The following is a 25,948-nucleotide window of genomic DNA, read 5'->3' as shown; positions in this document are numbered from 1 at the left end:
TAAGCACCACATTTGGAAGGTCGTTTACGTAGTGCAAAAAGAGAAAAGACCACGAAGATGCTCCCCTGTGGTATGCCTACTTTTAAATTGGTTGGTTCCAAGTAAACCTTACATCCCTTTTTCCCCAAGCATGTATTTTTGTGACCTATCTGTGAGAAATGATTTTATCCATTTTAATGCTATTCCCTATAACTATGCTGCATTCCTTAACGATGTAATTTTTGTAATAAGAGAACATGATCTAGGCTACTGAAAGCCTTAGATAGGTCCAAAAAAGCACCTAGTGTTTTCATCTTTGTCTGTAGTTTTTCTAAAATTTTTGAGATAAAATGATAGGTAGCTGTCTCAATAAATCTCTCTGCGAGATAACCATGCTGCGAACTACTAAGTAAGTTGGTAGTAAAAAAGTTTTGTAGTCTGGAATATGTCGCTTTTTGAATATTTTTGAGAATGATGGAAGAAGGCTTTCTGGTCTGTAGTTCTCCATCTTAGTAACATCACCTTTTTTATGTAGTGGCTTGACAATTGCCTGTTTTAAAATTTGAGGATATTTACCTTGCCTGAAAGAAGCATTAACTATAAAAGAAAGAGGAAGAGAAATCTCTGATGAAACATATTTAATTAAGTGGGTTGATGCTGGTTTTTAAGTTATTTATTATGTGGCTTATTTCTTTCTCTGAAACGGAAGTTAGAAACATGCAATGATTATTTTATTCGATATTAATTTGAAAATTTTTTACACGCTTTATTTTCTTTTCAGCTTCTGGGCAGCATTTGTCATAAATTGATTTATTTCGTTAGAAAACACCTGAGGGTCACCCTCTAAACAGAAATTAACTTGATTTTTTGAATTACCCTTAATCTCTTTTACCAATTGCCATGCCATTTTAGTTTTATTTTCGCTATTTTCAATTCATTCTTTATAACAATTTTTTCGAGATTGAGTGAGTAAAGAATTGTATTTGCGTTTTTCTTTCCTGTAAATATCTATAATCAATATTATTACTAGACACTGTAAACAAAACATCAAGCCTAGATTTACAATGTTTTATATCATCATTTTTAAAGTACATTTGTAATTTTTTTTTGTGCGGATCGTCCTGTCGTGACCCTGAGGTCCAAGTATGCGCATCACAAGAGAAATCAATGCTAAGTTTTTTTTTGTAAAATTCCGTGCGTACCGTCCGACAGTGCCGTCCCGACCTAGTGCGTGCTAAGCTTTATGCTGGTAATTTTTAGTTATATGGCATGACACGAAGAAAGTGTTAGTCCCATTTTGATTGTAACATGAACATGATTAAATATTTGCATATCATCTTTATATAAGAATTAGATATTAATCTAAAACTATTTTTTGTGGTATTTTTTTTATTTTAAATGTTGTTAAAATGAAATGAAATGAAATTTGATGATAAATTACATTCGAGACTAGAAATTGGAAAGTACAGAAAGAAATTTACTTCAAGTGTTTCGTTACCTTTCTATAGAATTTTTTAAGTGCTTAGTTTCTTTAACTCAGAGCCAAGAAATGGTGGTAATGATGCCAGTTATGGTCTTTGTTTCAATAAAACACAAAAGATGTATTTTTTATTTAAAAAAATCAATACCTGCTTTAAACAAAAATTGTTTTGTTGTTCAAATATTTTGCTTTTGTTTAATTTTACAGTAGGAAGGGATATCCTCATGAAAAGTGGGATAAATTTGGAACACCAGAGGGAATTTTTGTGTATTATGATGAACATCGAATTTATTAGTGCGTATTTCACTTATATAAGATAGAAAATAGTGAACGAATACCTTTATATTTTCTCAACTTTGATCCTTTTTAGGTTACTTTTTGGAACTGTAGATAAAATAATACTAGAATATGAGAGGCCGTTTCTTCATCCCAGCATCACTGAAGTATTACTACTGTGGGAAGCAGAACCAGAGAAGAATAGTGATATTTGTGAAAACTGGTATAAGAAAATATACTCGTTTATGAAAATATCAGAAACCGTAATTCTAGGATGGATTTCTGGTAAAGAGGCTGAATACATGGAAACTTTACCAAATGATGTTATTATAGAAACTTGTACAAAAGTATTGAGGAAGTTTCTTAACGATCCTTTTATACCCAAACCAAAAAGTTGTTTATGGTAAGTTTTGTTTACTCTCTTATTTTTCGTACTTGTGATCGATAGTTCATTTAAAAGTTGGCTTTTGTAGTAAAACGTTTTTAAAATTAAAAAAACTATTAAGTAGCCTTGTCATGTATTTTCATCTCAAAAACTCTTCCCAATCTTTCGTAGAAGAATATTTTACCCTATTTAAGATATTGTTTTATACAATGCATCTTATATATCATAATGTATTAGATGTTTATTTCTTTCATTTACTATCATCATGGGGTTTATTTCCATTTCAATTTCTATATATTTAATTAACATTTAAGGCATTGCCCTTTACTGTTTACCTGTATTCTATATTCATCATCTTTGGCTCGACAATTATCTATGGATCCTGGCCTGCTCTAAGATCAGTCGCCATTCTGTTCGGTTTCTGGTAACATATTGCCATCTTCTGATCTCTAGTGTCCCTAAGTTGGTCTCACCTTCATCTAACCACCCAATTCGTTGTCGGCCTCTGCTTCTTCCTATAGGTGTTCCTGTCGTTAGCTTTTTAGCAATCATGTTGTCGGGCATTAGCATTATGTATCCGGCCCTTCTAAGTCGCTGTTTTAATAAACGTTGCGATGTTTTCTGGTTCATTAAAGAGTTGGTATAATTCGAAATTAAATTTTTTGCGCCACTGCCCTTAGTCGTTTATATCTCCAAATATTTTGTGGAGTATCTTACGCTCTAATATTCCCAGAATTCTTTCATTCTTCTGTGTTAGAGTCCATGTTTCCGCCCCGTATGTGAGGATCGGCCTCAACAGTGTTTTTTATATAATAATTTTAGTTTTCCTTTGGATATTTCTTGAGTAGAATTGTTTTTGGAGTCCATAGTATCCCCTATTTGTAAGATTTATTCTTTTTTTTTTATTATTTCTTCACTTGTTTTATTGGTAGTAGTCACTAGCGAGCCAAGGTATGTGAAGCTGTCAACACGTTCAAAGATATGACTTCCAAATGCTGTTTCCCGTTCCTCATTTGCTGTAGGATCCTTAGTAAACAACATGTACTTGGTTTTGTCTTCGTTGATGACTAGACCGACCTGTTTCGCCGCTGTTTCCAATTCTAGCAAATATTGCTCAACATCTCGCTTGCTAAGTATATTTGTATCGATCTATTGTAAATAGTACCGTCATCTCTAATTCGTGTGTTTCGGACTGAATTTTCCAAGGCAATGTTAAATAGGAGGCAAGCCAGGTCATCCCCTTGTCTGAGTTCACCCTTTATCTCAAAGGAATTTTCTCCCTGTATCCTAACGCTTTCTTTTAAATTAACGTTTTAAGACATTGTCATTCTCGTTAATCGGATAAGTTTTTCTGGTATACAAAACTCACGCATTGATTGGTATAGTACTGTTCTCTTGACACTGTCGTATGCGGCCTTGAAGTCGACAAATAGGTTTCAATGTTAAATTATAATGTTTTCTAGAGGATCTGTCTTATTGAGTGAATCTGGTCAATTGTTGAATTTTCTGGAGTAAATCCGGCATGATATTTTCCAACTATGCCAACTGTGTAAACTTGTAGCCTTTGATAGAGAATCCTTGCTAGTATTTTGTAAGCAGCTGTTAACAGGGTTATTTCTCTATAGTTGTCACACTGGAGCTGATCGCCTTTTTTATGTAACGGGCATGTCACGCCTTGAGATCATTCACACGGTATGATTTCATTTTGCTAGACAAGAAGTAAAAGTTCATGCAGTGCTTGTAGCATGGCGTTGCCACTATTCTTGTAGAGCTCACTACAAATTTGATCAGTTCCTGGTGCTTTATTATTTTTAAGATTTTTAATGGCTTCAATGGTAGGTGATATTTCGTTTGGGTTGAATAGATTCCAATTATTTCGAATTGCTACAGTGTTATCTACTTCTTCGAGATAATGGCCGTTAAATTTTGCGTCAAAAAATTCAACCCATCGGTTCAAGATTGAGGCTGTATCACTTAGGATATTTCCTCCTCCATCCTTACAGCTCCCTATTCTTGGCTTAAACTCTGTACTCACTTTGTTTACATTTTTTTAGAACTTTTGAGTTTCTTTTGATTTGTTAACCATTCTATGTTTTCTAACTGCTTTTCTTCCAGTGCAAAACAGATTCAGTGGCTTTGATTAATTTGGTGCAAACATATCTTGTATGGTAAGCTCTATATAACTACAAAGACTGAACAGGTATTGATACCACCTTCACTTTTGATTACCAAACAAACAGAACAGGTCATGTAAAACGAGTAGACAACAAGTAGTAAAACAACTGAAAATGTAGAAGCCAGTTCACTGCTGTTCTTACTTATCTGTCAGATATACAAAGTTGAATTTAATGTTCTTCAACTGGAAAATGATATCCATTCCACCTGAAATTGTAGTCGACTCCAACGAGAAGAATTGGTAGATAATGCATGAAGATCTGATTTCAGAAGATTTGAGAGCATAGATCTAGATGATTATTAAAAAAGACTATCTAGTGGTGTTTGACAGGTTGAGCTCAAACAGTTTTCGACAAAAGATTCCTGGACTAGTATATGTATAGCCTTCCATCACAGCAGCAACTGGATTTTTCTATTATAAGACTATCTGGAAAGTTTTCAAATGGGTAAAATGGTCATGGAAGACTATTTTGTAGTGATGACAAACCTATAAATATTTGGATTAAAACGGGGTGTAAAAGTGGTAAACTGTTTTGCATATTTTTGGGATCCCAAAATTGATATTCTCAGTAAAATTTAGCTTGTTCGTATAATTTTTAGAGGTTCACTGGCATTTTCGTCTCGACGACTGGAGTATTGTGTAACTTTCTTAACTTAAAAAATTGGCCACTTAAATTGGCTTGTAATACATATAAGGAAAAAGTACTCACAATCTTTGAACTGGAAAGTAGTATAACTGGACGTTGAGATCGTGTGTAGTCACCTTCTGAATGTACAGGGGACTATACGCTATACTCAGCTGAGAAGAACCTTTGGATTGACTCGGGGCTCCCAGCGGGATCACCGTAGATAAACTATGTACTTAATTGGGACTGATTTATTAATTTTAGGAATTGCATTTGGATTAACCGCGGAATTAACATTGGAATTACGTTTGGACATTGGATTGGCTTTGAACCAACATTGGATTATACTCGGACATTGGACCCTAATTAAATAAGAAAAAAACAAAATCAATAGGCGGAATAACAAAAGATGAAAATATAAAGGAACACGAAAAAATATCTTACCCTTGAGAGGGGTCTCCTAACAAACAATATTGAATTTTACTACATATTGGCTCAGCGGAAAATAAATTTAGATAAAAAATATTCCTTTTTATAGAAAAAATGTTTAAAGAGTGGAATACCGTTACTTTTTGTGTGTTCTAAGCATTCTTTGGGAACGTTCTCAAACAGGACGTGATGAATCTAAAGCTTACCCAACTAACGGCTCTTTCATACAGAGAATTCATGATACAATTAAAAACAAAATATTTTGGTGCATTTTCGTTAGAACCTCTAAGGGATTATAAGAGTTTCAAACAGATTGACGGCACTATATTTGCTAACAAAAGCCACCGACGACTTTAGTCAAAATAACTAGATGGTAATTTTAACGGGGAATTATATTACTGCACCGTAGCTGTCACTTTTAAAAAGGTTTATTAAAGTATTACAGTAAATACGGATGGGCCTAACTGTAAATCAGAATAGATAAGTGGGTGGTTGAAAATGAACTCTTGGGAGAATATTTATAGGAATTCAAATTTATGTACAGGGTGAAATAAAATTTTTGACAAGATTTAGCGTATCGGAATTTTGACACGTTACAATTTGTATATCTTAGATTTAATTTTTTACATGTATAAACAATTATTTATTTATTTTAGTACTAGTTGGCACAGTCAACCCTACACGAGGGGTTCTTATACATCAATAGCCGTAGGAGCATCACAAATAGATATAGAATATCTAGCACAACCTATTTATGACGAAAATGACAAAGAGGTAAGCTAAGTCGCCAACAGGTTTTGCTTGAATTAATAATGAATTTATTAAGTTAAACCTTTAGTAGTTGTGTCCGCGTGTTTTAGCCGCAAAATTTAATTGTTCATTAAGAACCCAGATAATGTACTATGTAGTTAGGTGTAGGTCCACGTATGTATTTGTTATTTCTAATACATATCACAATTTACTATATTTGAATTCATTGTTATATCAATTTAATTGCCATTAATGTTTCTAAATTAAGTTTTGTTAACGGTATGTTAGCCACTATACGCCTTGTGCTCTATATCATTCTATACCTGTAATTTTTTCTCTTTAAAATGATTTGTCTTTCTTTCTGAAGTGAGTCAATAGTAATTACGTCTGCTCCAAAATTTTCTTTGATAATGTCAGTTGTTGTTACTGACAAAATGTCAGGAAGAAACAATTCCAGAATAGTGCCTTTAAATTGCGGATACAGTATATCATTACAAAAGAGCTAAAATTGAATAAGCCAGAGATCCAGACTGCAGAGTCACCACAAGACCAAGAAAATTGAAAAACTACAATTCCAAACTGTTAAGACGACATCAATAGCAAAGATTATAATTTAAGAGAAAATGTCTTATCGGACAATCCACTAGTGGCAAAGTAACTTTAGTTTAAGATCATGGTAACATCGAGAACCCATTTAGAGAAGATTTAGTGATCGATATGCTTAGTGGTGCTTTCAGTAAAGAAATCTAAGTGTGGTCTTATGATCTGAGGAAGCGGATTATTAGAGATTAGCATAAATTTAGTGCTTTTGGAAAGAGGATGAATAACAAGTTTTTTGTTAAAGTACGGACTGTTTAGTGGACTGTTTGGTTTAACTTGCCCTATTGGAATTTATTCCAACAATACGCATCCTTCATTGGTGCTACGAATTTCATTTTTATCTCGTTCGCATATCGTGAATGTTGTAAAAAATTATTATAAAAGTTGTTTTAAATTGAAACGATGAATTGGTCATCATGTGATCCAGAAAACGTTTCAGAACTAATCCAGAAATACAAGAATGTAACGTTACCTTCGAGATGGCCACAGTTAGGTTAAGATGTATCTTATATGTGTTTACACTGTAAAACAAATGAAAGCTATGATATAAAAGGTTCCAAACTTATTGCTATTTCAGACAACTGCAGTGGCCAAATTAAAAATTGGTCACTTGCCTCGATTTGGATTCATTTAATAGCAAAAGGTCGTTTTAAAGAAATTATCAATGTATTTCTTCAAGTTGGACATACGATACGTTTAGAGCTAACTGCCAGTATATTTATTCTTGGGAGGAATGAAAGTCTTACGTGCTTCACAGAAAAAAAACGATTGCTAGTATATTGCATGAAACAGGACGACATTTTGAAAATTTGAGGTGAGGAATTATTTCCAACACTCAAAACCAACTGACAATCATCAAACGGTATCCGAAACGCTGTTAGAAGAAGATATTCAATTGAGCTTCGGGATAGGATAGAGTTGTCAGAATCTTATAAAGGGCATTTTACCAGTGTATCAATTAAAAAAGGCACACCGGTTGGATTTAAGTTTCTTTAAGAACGCGAAAGCAAATATGAATCTCGGCTTCCTATTGAGGCTGGAAAAATTGAACATGTACTGTCTTGTCTAAAATCGTTACCCACAGTTATGCCCTCAATGTCAAACACTTAAATTTGTCGTTAATAATTTTTAATTTAAGAAGATATTTTCTTTCAAAAAAATTTAATGGCTATAATGTCTTTTGATCAAATAAAATATATGCAAATGGTTTTTTATTAGGACAAATCTACTACAGTTTCTTAATTTATCAAGTACCTAAGGTAGATAATGGTATCTACAGCACACAAGTTTATTTTTGTAGTTTCGAATTGTATTATTACATGCATCAATCTCAAATTTACCGTAATTTTAGTATTGATTGCTAATTTTGGAAACTTTTAAAAGTATTTTCTTTAAAACTTAAAAAATGTCACCATTTTTTACACCTGAATCCTTCAAATATACAGGTCCGCCATGCTGAATTTTGGTATACTCCATTCGCTTAGCTCGGGCAAATTTTGACAGATTCATTGTCGGAAACCTACAACACAACAATTCCTACTTCTCAGTATTAATAGCTCAAGTATCCTACTATTGCAGACTTCTTTCTTTAAAAAAAGAAGAATTATTCTAAATAGTGGAAGTGTATACTAAACCCATCAAATTTTGGGTAGTATATATTTAAAAAATATATTTTAGTTGTTATAATTTAACATAACTATTTATTATATGGTGCAGATAAATAAATATTGATTGTCGGTAATTCGCAAAGTTCTATTTTATTTACTATTTAGTGTGTTTACTATTAATATTTTCTATGAGTACGTGTGCTTGGTTGTATAATAATTTCCAGTCACTTTTAGTCTGTCAAAAAGTAACTAACTTCGCAAAAAAATAATTACTAAATTCACTAGACAGTTCGGACTGGGAATAGCGAACCGAGTATAGCGGCCGTATTGTTGAAGCTACATCTGTCAAAATAGAATGAATACATGTCAAAAAATCTTTAAAATTGCCAACTGGAAAAACAAGACCACGGAAGATCAGATTGGAGGAAAATTCTGGAGCAAGCTAATACTCACAAAGGGTTATCGAGTTAATGATGATATGATGTCACTAAAACGAATATAAATATTTGATATTTTTTCTTGATTTGGGATCTGAGTCCCAACAATATCTTATTAATTTGCAATCATATTAATTAATTTCTAGGATGTAGTCTAGGATGTAATATAAATATGATTGAAAATAATATAAAATAGTTGTATAAAACGTAGTAAAATCTCACATCAAATGGACTAAATATGGCGTTGTTTTAAATATTTATGTTTTTCGCTATCCCAAAAACATTGCATAGTACATTAAATAAAATTGTTCGTTCTCTAAATGTAGTTTAATAGAGTTTTGTTTTTATTCAGCAGCGTATAAAGTTTATGTTTTGTTTCAGCCTGTGCTCTTGTTTGCCGGTGAACACACGCACAGCAGCTTTTATTCGACTGTTCACGGGGCCTACTTAAGCGGCAGAACTGTAGCACAAATCCTTATGACAACTGACAATTCAGAAGAAATCGTCGTCGATTGTGGAGACGCCACGGACTTGAGTTCGTGGGTGCAAGGGATTTGCCTAGAGTGAAATTGCCTTAAAACATTTCGTAATTGTTTATTTTAAAACAGTCGTACTGTAGAAAAACCGAGTGGTACTCAAGCGTAAGATTGTTTCGAGTCGTTTTGGTAGATTTTTTTATTTGAAAGTAGAGCTACTGATAAACAACGATTTATATTAAGCGGTATACTCAAACAAAAGCCTTGAAATGTTTAAGCCAAAAGCTACTATAAGCAGGTTCTTGGTTGAATGAAAGGATTCTCGCTTGTCTTAAGATTTATTAATTTGTATCTTCCTATCTATCTGCTAAATGCTGGATTATTGTGATTAGTATATGTTATATACTAATATGATATATATATTGATGCACTATGCTATTGAAAATCTTTTTTTTTTAAGTCAATCACGTTGTTAAGGTTTTTTCAGTACTATAACACATTCACATAAAGGGAAACAATGATATATGAAACAAAAAATTAAATTCACAACATTGTTTTTCCACAGAATATTGTAAATTTGACATGTTTTACTTTACAAAAGCTTCCACAAAGAGAAATTATAAATTACCTATTTACATGTGCAAACAATTTATAACACTCCTTGATGAAGGACACTGTTAAACAGCGAAAGGTATCAAATTGGCAATATTCTGTAGAAAAAATAGTTTTGTGTTTTTATGTTTTGTTTTATTATTGAGCATGAATTTCCATTACGTTACTGCTAATTCCGTAAGTAGTAAAACGGTATATAATAATTACTTATGATGTCCTAAAAGAAATTAAAGAAAAAATAATAAATTCAATTTTTAAAGCTAATCTGGCTAGTCTTCCAAAATTATGATTTTTGTGTATCCAAAAATTATCAATATAATCATCTCTACGTTTTCTTTTAATTTTGTTCATACCATAGTTTATTTACCATATTTTCAATATAGAATATTTTTTAAAAGACTTATTATCTGTATGCTCTACATATCACAAATAAGCTCTCAAGGGCAAAACATCAAAATAATGTCCAATAATGACACGCTAGATATCAACTGATATGTTTTGCAAATAAATTTACAAAATGCTATTTTATTTATTTGTTTAGGTACTTATTAGAAGACTTAAGAAATGGTTTCGAATATATGGGGTTTTAAAAATACATGGTCTAAAAATGATTATCACGACAGTTAATCACTCAATTGAGTAATGAAATGTTATGTGGAGAGTCCACGCAGCACGCTAATGTATACAAGGTATATTGAAATTATAAACATATGAATATGCATATTATAAGTTTACTTAAGAAAAAGTATTCAATGATTAAATAGAATAATTTCTTTTGCTTTTACTTATTGTAAAAGGTAGCCAGGCATATACTTTGAAGGTTTTTATTTGATTATGCTTCGTAGTATTTTTTGTCCAGTAATTTTTTTTTAAGTAAATTATTAATAATCTTGAAAATGCTGCTGGATATCGTGTTTCGTATTAGATTATTCGTCTAGACTACTAGAGAAATTGATTACTTTGTTAAAAGAATAGATAAATATTAACATAGTTAAGTAAAAATGAAAACTTTACGTATAGTTAGGCATTCAAATCACAAATTGTCACAAAAATGAGAAATAAAAATTCATTTGACCTGGTTGTCACTCACAAAGCTCCATTTACTTTTAAGTTGCTTTGGATTTATTATCATTATTATTCAGAAGGATGCATCCACTGTTGGTCATAGGCTTTCCCCAAAAATAGCCGTTCTGTTCTGTTGTGCGCGAACTAGTTCGAACATCTTGCATATTTGGATGCTTCCCATATCATAATTTTCCAAGGGTTCCCTTGTTTATGCTAATTTATATCTTTTGTTCCATATACATTCTTTTTAAAACCTCTTTTTTGGTAACTTTGTCTATCCAGGAAATCCTCAACATGCGTCTACAGCATCCCATTTCAAATACTTCGAATCTCTTCAGTTAAGGTCCACAACTCCACTCTGACTCCAAATGAACTGTTATTTCTAATTAAAAGTCAGATTTAAACAAATATCGACCGAGTTTCGGTTATGATAAATTTGCGAAATCTTTAGTCGTCGGTTTTGCATGCATTAGGTGTTTATTGAAACAATTTTTGCATTTTTTTAACCAATCACACTATTATTAAAATAAACTGAAACGTTTAAACAGTCACTTTTCATTATGCTATCTTTATTTAATGTATTTATTATATTGTAGGCGGACAAGCGACTTCAGGGTTTTTCTTTTCTGAGAGTAGAAAAGAAACGCAATAAAATAATAATTCGTGAATTATAGGCGCTTTCATCACATTTTTTTGTGCGCAGTCATTTTTTATTGTTTTTATAAACAAGCATGTTAAAGTACCTGTGAACACATAATTTCTTCTTCTTTAAGTGCCGTCTACCGATCGGAGGTTGGATATCATCATCACTATCTTTACTCTGTCTACTGCTGCTCTGAAGAGTTCTATAGAACTGCATTTAAACCGGTCCCTTAAATGCTTTAACAATGACACTCTCCTTCTTCCATACTCCTTCCTCCTCTTATCTTTCTCTGCATTATCAGCCTTAGCAGTTCATATCGCTGTCCTCTCATTACGTGTCCCAGATATTGTAACTCTCTTATTTTTATTGTGTTTATTATTTCGCATTCTTTGCCCATTTCTCGCAATACTTCCGTGTTAGTTTTCTTCTGTGTCCATGCTATTCTAAGCATCCTCCTGTAACACCACATTTCAAAGGACTGTAATTTTGTAACTTCGAAAAAGTTACAAAATTAATAAGTGTAGAAAATTACAGTTCAGCTTGTTACGTAATACCTTTGATACTCCATATGGCCTCTGTGATATTTGTGGTAATTTAAAACAGAAAACGTTTTCAAAAACTGTTAGGACTGTTATATTAAAGTTGTAAGTAAAAGGTGAATAAATAAATATAAAGAGAAAGCGGAGAGAACAGCGATTAAATAAATATGAGGAGAGGCGATAAAGAGAACGATTTGAACATATTGAAAATAGCCAAACATTAGCTATATGTACCTTTTTGGATCCCCGTTTCAAAATGGATAGCATTATCTAACCAAAACTAAGGGGAAAATAAAAAAAAAGTTACAGAATACGTAACAGAACTTATATCTCAAGAAGTTCATGAAATGAACCAGACTCGTGAGGAAGAAATGGAACGGAAAAATAGTGAAGATGATGATGAAATCTCAGTTTGGGGGACATTTGATAAAACAGTTGCCGCGAATCAAACCAAAGGTACGGCAACTATTATCATAGTTCAACGTTATTTGAAAGCAGACATTTTGCCGAGACAGGAAACCTCTTTGAACTGGTGGCGTGATACTAAATTCAACAGATTATCTTAACAAGAGGGTTCTTGAAAAATGTTGTGCTATTGCTACATCGGTGCCGTATGAACGCTTATTTTCAAAAGTCAGTCAATTGTTGGCTCATAGACGAAGCAGACTTAGTTCAACAAAGTTGCAACTGCTTTTTTAAGCTCCAATTCTGTTATTTAAAATTGATTATAATTACTTATAATAAGAATACATGACATTTCGATTTTATTGGTAGTTGATTGACCTAATCGATATATTTTTTAATCTGACGATAACTACCACGGTTATAACGGTTGTTTAAAAATAACCACTAAGCACACCACTAGCTTGTAGTCTAGTAATTTATAGTCTAGTTTTTTTCTTTTTATTTACGATTACAATCTGGTCATAAATGACCAATCAGCAATTTTAATATATCCTAAATTACTAAAGTTTCTTGAAATCAAGAGTTTACTCTACGATGTCCTCTTAATCTAATCTGATAAATATCGCACTAATATTAGCATGCACCCTCACACGGGCACTATGCTCTGCTTTTTCACTGTCACTTAAACTAATTCGAAGGGCTTTCTCCTCTTTAGTCTTCTAGTTAGCCCTGTGTTATCAAGGAGCTGGATTGCTTCAACATTCACATGGCTATGGAGTCGTTTTTCATGATTTTCAGTCGTCTTCTTGATAATTGTAGCCACAGTTTCCATACCCAGGTTCTTATGGAGGTCGCTGTTCCTCACATACCAAGGAGCATTCGCAATGTTTCTCAAAACTTTATTCTGAAATTTCTGGACTATTTCTATATTACTTTTCTTGGCACATTCCCAGAGTTGGCTACCATAAGTCCAAATAGGTGGTATTATTTGTTTATAAAGTAAAAGCTTATTGTATATTGATAGAGAGGACTTTTTTCCAAGCGTCCAATGCATTTTTTTGTATCTTATGCCAAGTTGTTCCCTTTTTTTTCTTAACATGAACTTTTCAGCGTAGTTGTACATCTAATGTTATACCTAGGTATTATGTCGTATTTGCATATGGTACTTGGTTGTTATTAATTTAACTGGTATATCTTGTATCTTTTTATTGGTAAAGTTAACGTTTACAGGTTTATTTTCGTTCAGCTTAATTTTCCATTTTTTTGTCCCATAATGTATTTTGTTAACTGCTGTTTGTAGTCTGCCTCTTCGATAGTGTCATCTACCTCTAAAATGGCAGTATTGTTAGCAAAGATGACAATGGTATTATGTTTTGATACATGTATATCGCACATGTATACCAAATAAAGGACCGGGCCCAACACGCTACATTACGGAACTCGTGCTCTAATTTCTCTTATGTCTTAATAGGTGTTTTCTTGGTTAATTCTAAAGTGCCTTTCAGATATATAAGGCTAAACATTGCGAATATTACTTGAGCATACATGTTTTTATCTTATATATCAAAACCTTCCTGCCATACTTTATCGAAGGCTTGAGCAACATCAAAAAATATAGTAGAACATACCTTTTTTTCTTCAAATGATTTTTCAATGATATTAAATATTATTGAAAAATCGTTAGAAAGATTATGGAAAATAGCGGCAGGCATAATGATTGCTAAACGATGAAAACCTCCCAAGTTTTTTTGTACAGACCAATAGCACTACTTTTTTTAATATCGAAGGTATTCGAGACTCTCCTACTCAAAAGAATGAAAACAATTTATTATTGAAACATATCATAAAATTTATGATTCTATGCACTTGATCAACAGTCCCGTGCTTATTTCTAAAACCAATTTGATATGTCGGAATTAAGCTTTTTGTTTCAATAATGGTTTTCATTCTTTTGAGTAGGAGAGTCTCGAATACCTTCGATATTACAGGACGTAGTGATATTGGTCTATACGAAGAAACTTCATTGGGAGGTTTTCCTGGTTTATCAATAATTATAACTTTCCGGTATTTTTCCTAATCTTGGTACATACATTAACCTAAAGGCAGCATTAGTTTGCTTTGGAGCTGTTTTGGGTTGATATTTTCTTTTATTTCAGTCAATACCTCTTTATGAGATGTTGGTCTTATTACTTCCTCTGCTTCAACTGGTTATTCCCAACTTTGCTTATCTTCTTGGCTTTCATTGAGTATAAACGTGTTTTCAAGATGTTTAGCGTAGCTAAAGTGACGCGGATTTTAAGTCTATCGACAGGTACATTATTCCTTATTGCATTTTTGACCCTGCACAATGAATTTCTTTATAAGCAACTTCGTGCTTTACCTACAATACTGTATTATTTGTATTAAGTATATTCAGTACATGCATTTGTCATTTTTAGCGTCAAATTTAAATGATCTATTTTATTTATTATGCACTATAATAATATTTTTGTTAATATATTTTTATATTAACAAATAATGATAATTTGTATAGTAAACAAGTAATGAGGCCTAACCCCTTAATCAGCTCACTTCTTTTTTCTTTTTGTGGACGTCCATTACATTTGAGCCACCCTTTAATTGCGTACAATTGAATCCGTCGTTTCGAAAAGGCATAAGTCGCACTTTTTTACATGTTTTCTGTGAAATGTACATATCTTTATATAACACACAAGTCACATAATAGTAAATTAAAAATTAAAGTCTGTTTGAAAATGGTGGAAATGGAGTCCTGGACTTATGTCTATTTCTAATGAAACGATACGTAAGTTTTAATTAATGGAATATGTTCTTTTCGAAATGACGAATTCAATTATGGACTTTATCGAAATTATTAATAAGTGAAGCACCATCAATGATTTTTTGTAATGATTGATTAAATTGTGAAGATAGTACTGCGTTCCCAGCCGTTGTTTATCAAAACAGTACGAAACTATTGAATTGCCGCTGTTTGAACATGGCGGCTACGCTTGCTCTAGTTACAAGATGAAAAGGCCAATAGCATAAATGTGCAAAGACTAATGGACTGACTTGAAACAGTTTTGAAAGTATTTTAATTGTACTTAAGGCTGTTTTAGCAGTTCAAGCCAACTGCGATTTGAAATGGGCGTATCACTTACTTTTCTACACTGCTTACGCGAGACCATCTTTACTCAGTGCCGCCGGCCGACGGGTAGTTTAATGACAACAAATACATTATTCTCCATTCAAATTAGTTTTAACACGAACTAACTGACCGTACGTTCATGATATTTGACGTCACGAAGGCGATAACGATGAAACTAAGCCCAATGATGAGTAACACGTTTCACTATTAGATTTCAGTATTTTTTAGCAATTTTCTTTAAAGTTGGAACACGCTTTTCTCGATTATTACTGGACACAGAAAGGTGAAACAAAAATCAACGATTACAGAAAAAAAACTCTTTCGAGTGATGGGCGTAAAAACTTTGGTTATAATAGAACGTTAAACAGTATATTCCAATTTTTCAACAGAAGTTTCAAAAAAATAAAAAAAGTAAAACCATCAGTTTAAAGGCAACATAATTTCGAATAACATGTCAAAATTTCGAGACATTTTGTCAGTAAATAACAGAGAAAATACTGTCCCTAGGTTTTGATGCACCGATAAAACAGCCTTAAGAAATTTTGTAATTTACCAAAATATCTGGCAGACATTTTTCAGATTATTAGAATCGTATGCTTATATAAATTATGTGCAATATTTCTTTTATTTTTTATTTTCTATCCGATATGTAATGTTATAAAAATGCACAAATTAAATTTAAAAATAATTTTAACTATTTAAGTATTTAATAATACAAACTTGTAAGAAATATAAGTATAAAAATGTATTAAATAAACCCGAAAGATTTGTCGATTTTTAAAATATTATAATCTTTTAAAAATGAAAAACTATAATTCTCGTACTGTTAAACATCAAAATAATATATTTGTTAATATTAAAGATCTGTAAGTACAAAAATTAATCTTAAATGTTATCTTAAAACGTATTAATCATCGATAGTGTATTTATATTTCTTATGTTTCAATAGTATTATTGTATAATATTCAAAGTTTGAAAAGTATTGCATGTTAGGTTCTTTGTGAAAAACATTCCACATGAGCAGAAATTATCTTAATATCGAATCGAATTTTATACGATCAGTTCCGAACAGGATAGAACAACAAACTTCAGTTTTAAGATTTGATTCATCGGTTCAGTGAATCCGTGTTACTGCGAAGATCGAGTTGTTGAGCCTGCTTTTTCATCCAGATATTAAGAAGGAATTGTACTAGGAAACCGAAATTGATTGTATGGGGTTTCGCACGTGACTGTTTTCATTTTAAACGTTTTAATATGCATAAATAATCAAGAAATATGGAATACTGCTAATTCTCGACCTTTGTCGATTCAAACGGGTATATTATACCTTCTTCTATCTTCTTGCACTTAATCTTTCTGATGATCAGTTCTGATACGGATTTTTCCGATAACTGGTGATTCTTCTTAGGGTGCCTGTCCGTTCCGAACGTTGGCGATCATTCTGGCTATGATGACTTTGTTGGTTGCTATACGAAATAGCTGTGTTGAGGTCTTTCTATACCATGCTCTCAGTTTAGCAAGCCAGGATATTCTTCTTCGTCCTGGGGCGCTTTTTCCTTCAATTTTACCTTGCAAAATGCATTGGAGTAGCTCGTATCTGCCTTGATTTCTCATTATATGTCCCAAGTCCTGCAGCTTACGGCCCTTCACGATGTTGACCAAATCCGCGGTTGTGTTCATCCTCCGCAGTACTACTTCTTTGGTGACTTTGTCTGTCCATGATATCTTCAAGATGCTTCTGTATAACTGTAGCTCAAAAGCCTGAAGTTTTGATAGAGTTTCCTCCGTCAATGTCCACGTTTCTACTCTGTACAGAAGCACTGAGTACCCGTAACGTTTAAGGAGCCTTATTTTTGTTTCTAGGGTGAGGTCATGGCTCTTGAACACAGAGCTCATAGTCAAGAATGTCCTTTTTGCCTTTCCGATACGACATTTATTCTTTTGGGTATTGTTCCACGACTCATTGATTATAGTTCCCAAGTAGTTGTACTGTGAGAAAACAATAAAATTAATTAAACAAAATATTTAATAATTTAAAACAACAAAAGCTTTAGTAGATTATTTTTCGTAATGTTTTAATTTCTACAAATCAAAGAAGACACCCGGTCAAAAAACATGAAGTTTTCCAAACCTATAATTTTTTATATTAAATTATGTATATTAGTTGTTCTTCTGGATACCCCTTGTAGTCATGTATCATTTTTTGAGCTCGAAACACTTCCTTCACTGAATATTCGTTATTTCCAGTGAATACCAGATACTCAACTAAAAACAAATGTAACTTTTAGACAGTTTTCCAACAACTTAATTTCCAATTCATGTGACAGTTCATTTTTGATAAGGTAATGGCAAAAGGTTGACTAAAAATTTATCGTTAAAATATGACGCACGCATGCGCCAGCACATATCTATAGGAATACCTATGGAACCCCTATGCATTACAATTATTTAATGGGTTCGTCGTCATCATCAAGTGTTGCGATAAATATTGCGATTTGATCGATCCTTAGTCCGACCTTCCAAGGAGCATGATAGAATTTTTCCAACATTATTATTGTATCATACATACGATCGGCTATAAGGACGATGTCATCTCCGACTCTCAATTGACTGAGCTTCTCTCCATATATGTTGATACTATATTCGTTTAGATCTGTCTTCCTACAAGTTTGTTTTAAACGTGTCTTGAATAGCTTTGGATAGACGGTGTCTCCTTGCCGTGCCCCTCGCCGTATATAGAATTGACAGTCCTCTCTCTCTATAACGATATGCAAGGGACCGGAAATTTTCATCGTTATAAATAGAGATCGTTATACAAAGAGAAACAAAAATCGTTACTGTAATAATAATACTGTGCTAAATAACCTATTGTAATTTAAAAAATTGATCAAAACGATTATAAATGTCATCGTCGATTATAAATCAACCCTGTATATAATGTACACAAAATAGATTTATTAAAGCATGATATAAGCAATACGGTATGAAAAAATGACTGCACAATTAACAAATGTATACTGTGCAGTAACAAAATAATATGGTACTGTGTAGTATTTTCATCAAGGTATGAAAAAAAAAGTTTATATTCTATATTTAGCCTACATTAACAAAAAAGTCTGTCACCTTGGTCTGTTTCCTCTTACCTTTCCACAGAACTGACCTGACCTTGTCCTGAAGACGGATAGCATCTTCTACACCACTCATATCGTCTTCCTGGTCGATGAAATACTTTTGAAGTATCCAATGCCTGCTACGGGGTCGGAGCTGGTTTTGGCTCTGCTTCCACTTCCGGGTTACTATTTTCTTCTTCTTTAATATGAACTGCTTGTAGGATGTCCTCGTTAGAAAGTTCAGATGTTGTAGTTACATTTTTATCAAGTTAGCTCTTTCGGTCCGTAGGTGATAGGAAGTTCAAACTGTCTGGCCCAAACAGCTAACGGCAGGTTATTTTTATTCTCAGTCAATCCTTGATCTTCCAGCCATCCTACGTGTTTAAAGGAATGTTTTATCGTAATGCTCGTCACCTCGTCCCAGGATTTACTAATCATTAGGATGGCGTCAAGAACGTTTAGTTTGAAATCGCCATTGTTCTCAACCGATTCCATCAAAAGTCTTCTCCTGTAATGGCTTTACAAACTCTTGATGCCACTTTGGTCCATAAGCTGAAGGACACTCATTATCTTTGCTGGCAGGAAACAAAGTTCAATGTTTTGAAGGTCGCACAGTACAGAATGAGCAAGACAATTGTCTACAAGCAGAAGAATTTTTTCCCTTTACGCTCGACTCTTTTGAAGAAGTAAATCTTATTTACTTCTTGTACGATATCGGTATAGAGAAGGAATTAATATATTGTCCATGACGAACCAAACAACGTTTACTATTTTCATCGTTATAGGGGAATTATCGTTATATAGAGAATCGCTATAAAGAGAGACCACTGTATTTGTTTCTTATTCAGTCTTACGTTATTTCCCTTGTATTTTTTCTCTTATGTCTTTTCGGATTGATCGGTGGATATCTTTATTTAATTTCTTCATTATTCAGTAGTTGGAGTCGTCTTTTTAGGTCAGCTGTCTTCTTTGACTTAGGAGCTCTTTGGTATTTTGGCCTAATTTTGCTTTATTGGTCACCACTGTTCGTTTCTTTTAGTGCCATTGTCATGCCATTATTTGCTTGTCCAATATCTTATGTCATTTTCTACGTCTTGTATCGGTCTGGTTAGTGAATCTTCATACAGGTCCTTATTTTTTGGTTAATCCATATCTTCTTTCGTGTTTTAAGATTGCCTTAGATCTTTTCAATTTTGAACTTAAATCGTCTCTTATTAAATAATTTCACTTGAGCTTCTCGAAATAGTTTAAGTTTTATTTTATGGTCTCATCACTCTTTGCAAAATGGAGAGCGAATGTTTCAGTTAAGTAATAAAATAGTCTTACAGAGCTTAGTCTGTCAAATACGGTGAGTGTTTGGTTAAATTTATCTTAATTGATGTAATTTTTCCTGTAAAACGGCTGCCTTGGGAGCATATACATCGTTTTGATTATAGAAAATTCTTGTTGAGGATGGAGTTTTTTTTAATTGCTACTAAAACGGTACTATAGAGCTGTATAGTACACGCCAGTGATTGCTGTACCCTTTTTCAATTAGTCAATGTGAATTATATATTTCACATCCCAAAAAACAATCGAAATCAACTTTCGGGTTTATAGGGTTTATGGGTCACCTTTGTCACCAGTGTATAGAAATAGTCCCATCATAATCCACATCAGCTAATAATTCCTTCTCATTGCGGTTTATTATTGACAAAACATGGGTTAACACTCAGTTGATCTGTTTGGCGCTTCTGCTATCTTGAGAATTTTGGTTTTAAGATTTGCTATGATTATATCATGAACTTTTCAAAGCCACCCCTACTTAATAAGCCTTTTTATTAGAATTGGCCACGTTGCAATGCCTATTTAGTTAAGCCGATCTGCCGTGGATCCATCGCGAGGCATCCGGACAAATTTGGATTATGATCAAATGAGAAGCCAGATATCGAGCACAGTTTATTAATTAAATCTTGCTTAAGTACTTTCGCTTCCTGAAGCATCTTCAGGGGCATTTTGTCAATTTTGGACTATCCAACAATTTGTGGAGAATGTCATAAACATAAAATTGTACCTTACACTACACTACACAAGGACAAACAGTTTAAAATTTTTAAATAAAAAGGAGAAGCTACATTATGGTTGGCATCAGGATAGAGAATGGCTCCTGGTCTTCTCTCTCCCGGTCATTCTCTCTCCTGATGCCAACCATAATGTAGCTTCTCCTTTTTAAAAATTTTAAACTATTTGTCCTTGTGTAGTGTAATGTACAATTTTATGTTTATGACATTCTCCACAAATTGTTAGATAGGCCAAAATTAACGAAATTCCCCTGAAGATATTCTAGGAAGCGAAAGTACTTGGGCAAGATTTAATTAATAAACTGTGCTCGACATCTGCCTTTTTATTTGATCAAAGTTCATTTATTCGAGCATTTAACCTTTCTGGATTTACCAGCAACACTGTCACGTAATTTGAGTGATTATATATTTACTTATCCTATTTTGTATGTAAACATTCTTTCCATATATAGATATGTGCTGACGTTGTCGCGAAAGATCCCTATGTTTTAAAGGTTTTGCCTTAGAATGGGGTGGAAAATAAACAACTATGTAGGCTATAAAAATATATTTATTTATTTACTTAATGGACGACCCCACTTTTTCCTTAATCTTCTTTAACATTCACTACTGAGATAGCCTGTGATATATAATATTTAATCTTGATTAAAAGAATCTCAAAATCAGGTACATTAGTAGATCTAGTACAAATTGTAACAGTTCCAAATAAAACCAAAACCAAGTTTAAAATATTCTCGAAATTTTTCCTCGTTTTGAAACAATCTTTTTTGACTGTTAATTTAAAACCACCTTCTGTATTAAGACATGAAAAAATTTCGTTTACATTTTTCTTTCTTTTATTTAAATTTAACATTATCAACTTTTCTTCTTCCTCCTCTTCTTAGAGTAATAAGATCATTACGTTAAGTTTGCGAGAATTCATTTTTCTAAAAGTACAACCATGAGAACAAACGTGAAACTAATTTCTTAACTTGTTTTGAGCGCGACAGAATACATATGCGAACTTATCTAAAAAACCGACTCATCCAAAACTGCCGTGAGTCGAGTACAACAGATTCTGCTGTACGTGTATGCCGTGCGCTGCGCACTGTTCTAACAAACCGTAGTTTTAGTTTACTTACAAAGAGCCACTCTAAGTAATTTACTCGCACTTCATTTTTTCTTTCGTAAATATTCACTTTAACGGATGAGCACACATAGATATAGGCCCCTCGATTTTTGCTAACTGACTACGGTAGTTAGGCATCTGAAACACATTGATTGTTTTAGATAGTTGCATATACATGCACATATTTGCAACCAATCTTCAGTAGAACTGATTATCTAGCTACCCCTAAAATCATGTGGCTTAACCACATAGAGTAAGACAAAGGATGTCATATTACCCAGGGCATCCAAAGTTACTTTTAGTACAAAGCCTCCCCATTCGTTATGTCCTGCGATGGGGAGGGGTGGTTGGTTATAGCTTGAGAGTCAGATAGGTACCACTCCATTACGGAGTGTTACCGGTTTATCTTCGTAGCTGGGGTTCTACAAAAATTGTATGTGTGTGTGTGTGTGTTTGTGTCTATAAATGTACATGTTAAATTTAAGGAAATGACAAATACATAACTTACAATCAAGCAATCACAAAAATAGATTTAACCTTCTAGTTGTCTTAATTCGCGAGAAAAACATCCACTATAATATATGAACAAAACATGTAATACAAAACTGGCTTATCTCCACTGTTGCCAAATGTACAACAGCATGGCTTAAGAAGTAGAGATATCTTTGACTTTGTTGATGACTCCTGGTATGATGGTTTCTGAAAGTAGTTAATAACTAAACTATATTAGACTTTTTTTTTAAATTTCATCAACAACAAAAGTAATCTTGCTTTCGACAACTATTACTAAAATAAAATTAATTCTTGCTGTAAATATTTGACAAATGTCATGATTTTAATGAAAAACGTTAAGAAAGCAATTTATTGTCACGTAAGGCCATCTATCGATCGTTGGATTAATGTCAAACTACTGTCGTAACTACGTATAAAATATTGAAAAAGAACTCCTTTTCATTTGAAGAATATGCTATCGATGATTGAGACGTACTCTATCGAAATATCTGCTTTTTGTGTATTACACCATTTTGAATCGTTTTATAATTTATCGCTATCATCAGTAGCTACATTCAATTCATTTCACCATCGTTAATAACCACACAATTGTAGATTTTATATACTTTGTTATCATTGTATCATGTAATTCGGTGTTGCCAAATGTGCTTTATGAAGCAGTTTTGTAATTTTTAATGTTATCAATCTTCCAGTCATTGTCTTAAATTATTTTACATACGAGAAATATTCGTTAACTGTTATATTTGGGTTTTAAAGTAACAAATTGTAGAATTTATAATAAAATTCACTATTCGATTATATTCCTAACTTTCTTGTAACAGCCAGTTTCAATGCCTAGAATGTCGTTTTTAGGTGACTCATTTGTTAGTTCCATTTAACAGTTAGGTTCACTTATATCATTGATTAAAAACTACACATTTCTTATTATTAACTACACATACCATTGATAAAAACCACAATTCGGAGGTAAGTAGAGAAGGGAACTGAAAATTAAATAGAAGAAATAATATTTTCCTTGTTTACATCATGTTGATACCGTTTAGTCTTTAAGCCTTACGAAATGTTTCTGAAATAAATAAATAAACAAATTTCTGGAATCAAAAAGTTCTTTAAAAGATATTAATTTTCTTACATATTGCATGAAGCAAATTTCACTTATAATGGGTCTGTTTTATTAGAATTTGCTTAATCGACCAGTTTGTCTGATAAATGCGTCACTAAAGGAAAAAATGAACAAGTAGGTACAACTTTATGTGATTTGTATTTTCCGGAGAAGGCGGGAATTAAATTACCGCCTAAACAACATTTTGCAAAAATTGTGTTAAGATTAGTTTGAAGTGTTGTCCAATTAAAAAATTGGAGATTTTGAATTTGTAAAATATTTAATTCCTAACTGAGCACCTTTGACCTTAAGCTTGGCTCAATGTCTTATGGACAAATTTAAAGTGTCACTACGTGAGTAGCGCCCAAAGGTGTCACATAATATTGTAAAAACAATACTGGTTAAACACTTTTTATTTATGGTGTGAGTATAAAGACCTATACAGCTTGACTTTTAGTGAAGTCTTTTATAAAAATAATTTGGGAATATTATAATGTTAGACTTAATTTCGGGGATTTTTTTCGAGAAGTAAAATTTGTAATATGCTATGGGGCAGAAACTTGGACTCTGACAATAGCGAATGAAGATCAGCTAAGTAGGTGAAAGAGAAAAATTTTAAGGAATATTTTCGAAGCCGTTCATCAGAAGAGTGTATGGCTTGTAACAACGAAGTGGTCATGATGTTTAGAGAACCTGGCCTGCTGACAGAGATCAGATCAACTACGCGAAGATTGGCAGGCCAAATTGAAAGAATGTCACAAGTGCGACCAGTTAACAAACTCTACCGAGGAACTTCAGGAGGCAAAAGACATTGAGGAAGATCTTGTCTTTGCTGGATCGACGGTATCAGAAGATTGCGAACAGTAGCTCAAGGTCCATTTACTTGGAGACAGATAGTTGGTAATAAAAATTAATGGGAAAATCCCAGTAGTTGGCTGTATACCATCGTTTAAAAAACATACAGAAGTTAAAACACTTCACCATTGTATTTAGGTATATAAAAACATATAGTTAAAACTTTTACAAGTGTCGTCAAAATTTATACAGTAGCAGCATAACGTTTTCGATCTAATCAGATCATCTTCAGTGCCTTATGTACTTGAAGCTAACAATGAATTTGTGGCTATGACATCCATATATGGGTTTACATCTTTCCAAAATTAAATTATATGTTGACTTTAGGTCGAGGACAATGGATAAAATTTAATACTTGAGGAGCTACATGTCTTTCTGCTCGGTTTTTAACACGTGGTTCTTGTCAGTTAAGACGACACAGACCAACTTAATAGTTAAAAATTATTTATAAGTTAAAATTGTATCCATTGTCATCGACCTAGAGTCAACGTATAATTTAATTTTGGAAAGATGTAAACCCATATATGGATGTCATAGCCACAAATTCATTGTTAGCTTCAAGTACATAAGGCACTGAAGATGATCTGATTAGATCGAAAACGTTATGCTGCTACTGTATAAATTTTGACGACACTTGGAAAAGTTTTAACTATATGTTTTTATATACCTAAATACAATGGTGAAGTGTTTTAACTTCTGTATGTTTTTTTATAGTTGGTAATGCCTAGATCCACCATGGGTTTTAATGCCGTGAAGTACTTACTAAACTTTGACCAAAGCTTCTAATGCAGAAAGTATTTGTAGGAATTGATATTTTATAGGTTTCAAACATACATATTATTTTCGTTATCTTCCATAAATTTTCGTCAGTATCTACCCAATTTATATGCCCTTTCAATTTTTCAAATAAAGTTTATAGTTCCTATTTAATAATCACTTTTAAGATGGATCAGTCGACAATATGTAATGTTTTTAGTTGCACCCCATATAATTATAAGTAAAATAGAAAAGTTAATATTTTTTGTTGTATTACTATTTTTTTGTCCAAACGGCAAATTTACTTAATGAAAAATTTATAAAACTGCTAATCATCACATTTTTTTACATGAAATGGTTTAGTTATATCGCTTATGCTAGTCATTTATAATAATATTGTTTATAATAAATTGTCAAAAACTAATTGTGTTTAATATTAAACCAACAATCCAACTAAATGTTTTGTCTTTGTTACTTTGAAATAGAGAAATGAACCAGCTGGTAAAAATTGCTAATAAAAAGTGCCATCCAAAACAGGAGAAATCTGTGATGTATTAACAAAACTATAAAATAAAGAAGTAAAAGTATAGATACCAAACACGTATGAAATAATAAATATAATAAAACCTAAAAATTCTTTCACGAACAGTTTCTGTGATGTGGAAGTTTTGTCGTTGTGAGACCAGACCACAAAAGTCTGCGCAGTTTACATCTCACAAAGCTTTAACCCACGATTAGAAGTATTTACGTTAGATTATGGTGTTGAGCTATAGTAAAAAAGTTATAAAACAGAGGGATCGGTATAGGACAATACT

The 25,948-nt window shown here is 32.7% G+C and overlaps 1 protein-coding gene across 2 annotated transcripts in view; it reads left to right on the top strand.

Moving 5' to 3' along the window:
- The window catches only part of LOC140439496 (peroxisomal N(1)-acetyl-spermine/spermidine oxidase), a 30,793-nt gene extending 5,285 nt beyond the window's left edge, over positions 1–25,508 (top strand). Inside the window, exons 4-7 of one of the 2 annotated variants that reach the window (XR_011950639.1) lie at positions 1,830–2,138; positions 6,007–6,124; positions 9,126–15,590; positions 16,167–25,508. Coding sequence is in view for 1 of the 2 variants with exons in the window: in XM_072529443.1 (XP_072385544.1) it covers positions 1,830–2,138; positions 6,007–6,124; positions 9,126–9,311 (613 nt within the window). In the remaining variant the exon portion in view is untranslated. Of the gene's footprint in view, positions 1–1,829; positions 2,139–6,006; positions 6,125–9,125 lie in introns of both variants that reach the window. The other variant, XM_072529443.1, reaches the window with a different exon arrangement.
- The last annotated feature ends 440 nt before the right edge of the window (positions 25,509–25,948 follow it).

This window comes from Diabrotica undecimpunctata, chromosome 4 (genome assembly GCF_040954645.1).
Source record: "Diabrotica undecimpunctata isolate CICGRU chromosome 4, icDiaUnde3, whole genome shotgun sequence".
Classification (NCBI taxonomy): Eukaryota; Metazoa; Arthropoda; class Insecta; order Coleoptera; family Chrysomelidae; genus Diabrotica; species Diabrotica undecimpunctata.
The sequence above is the reverse complement of the archived record's forward strand: the minus strand, read 5'-3'. Positions and strand labels throughout refer to the sequence as shown.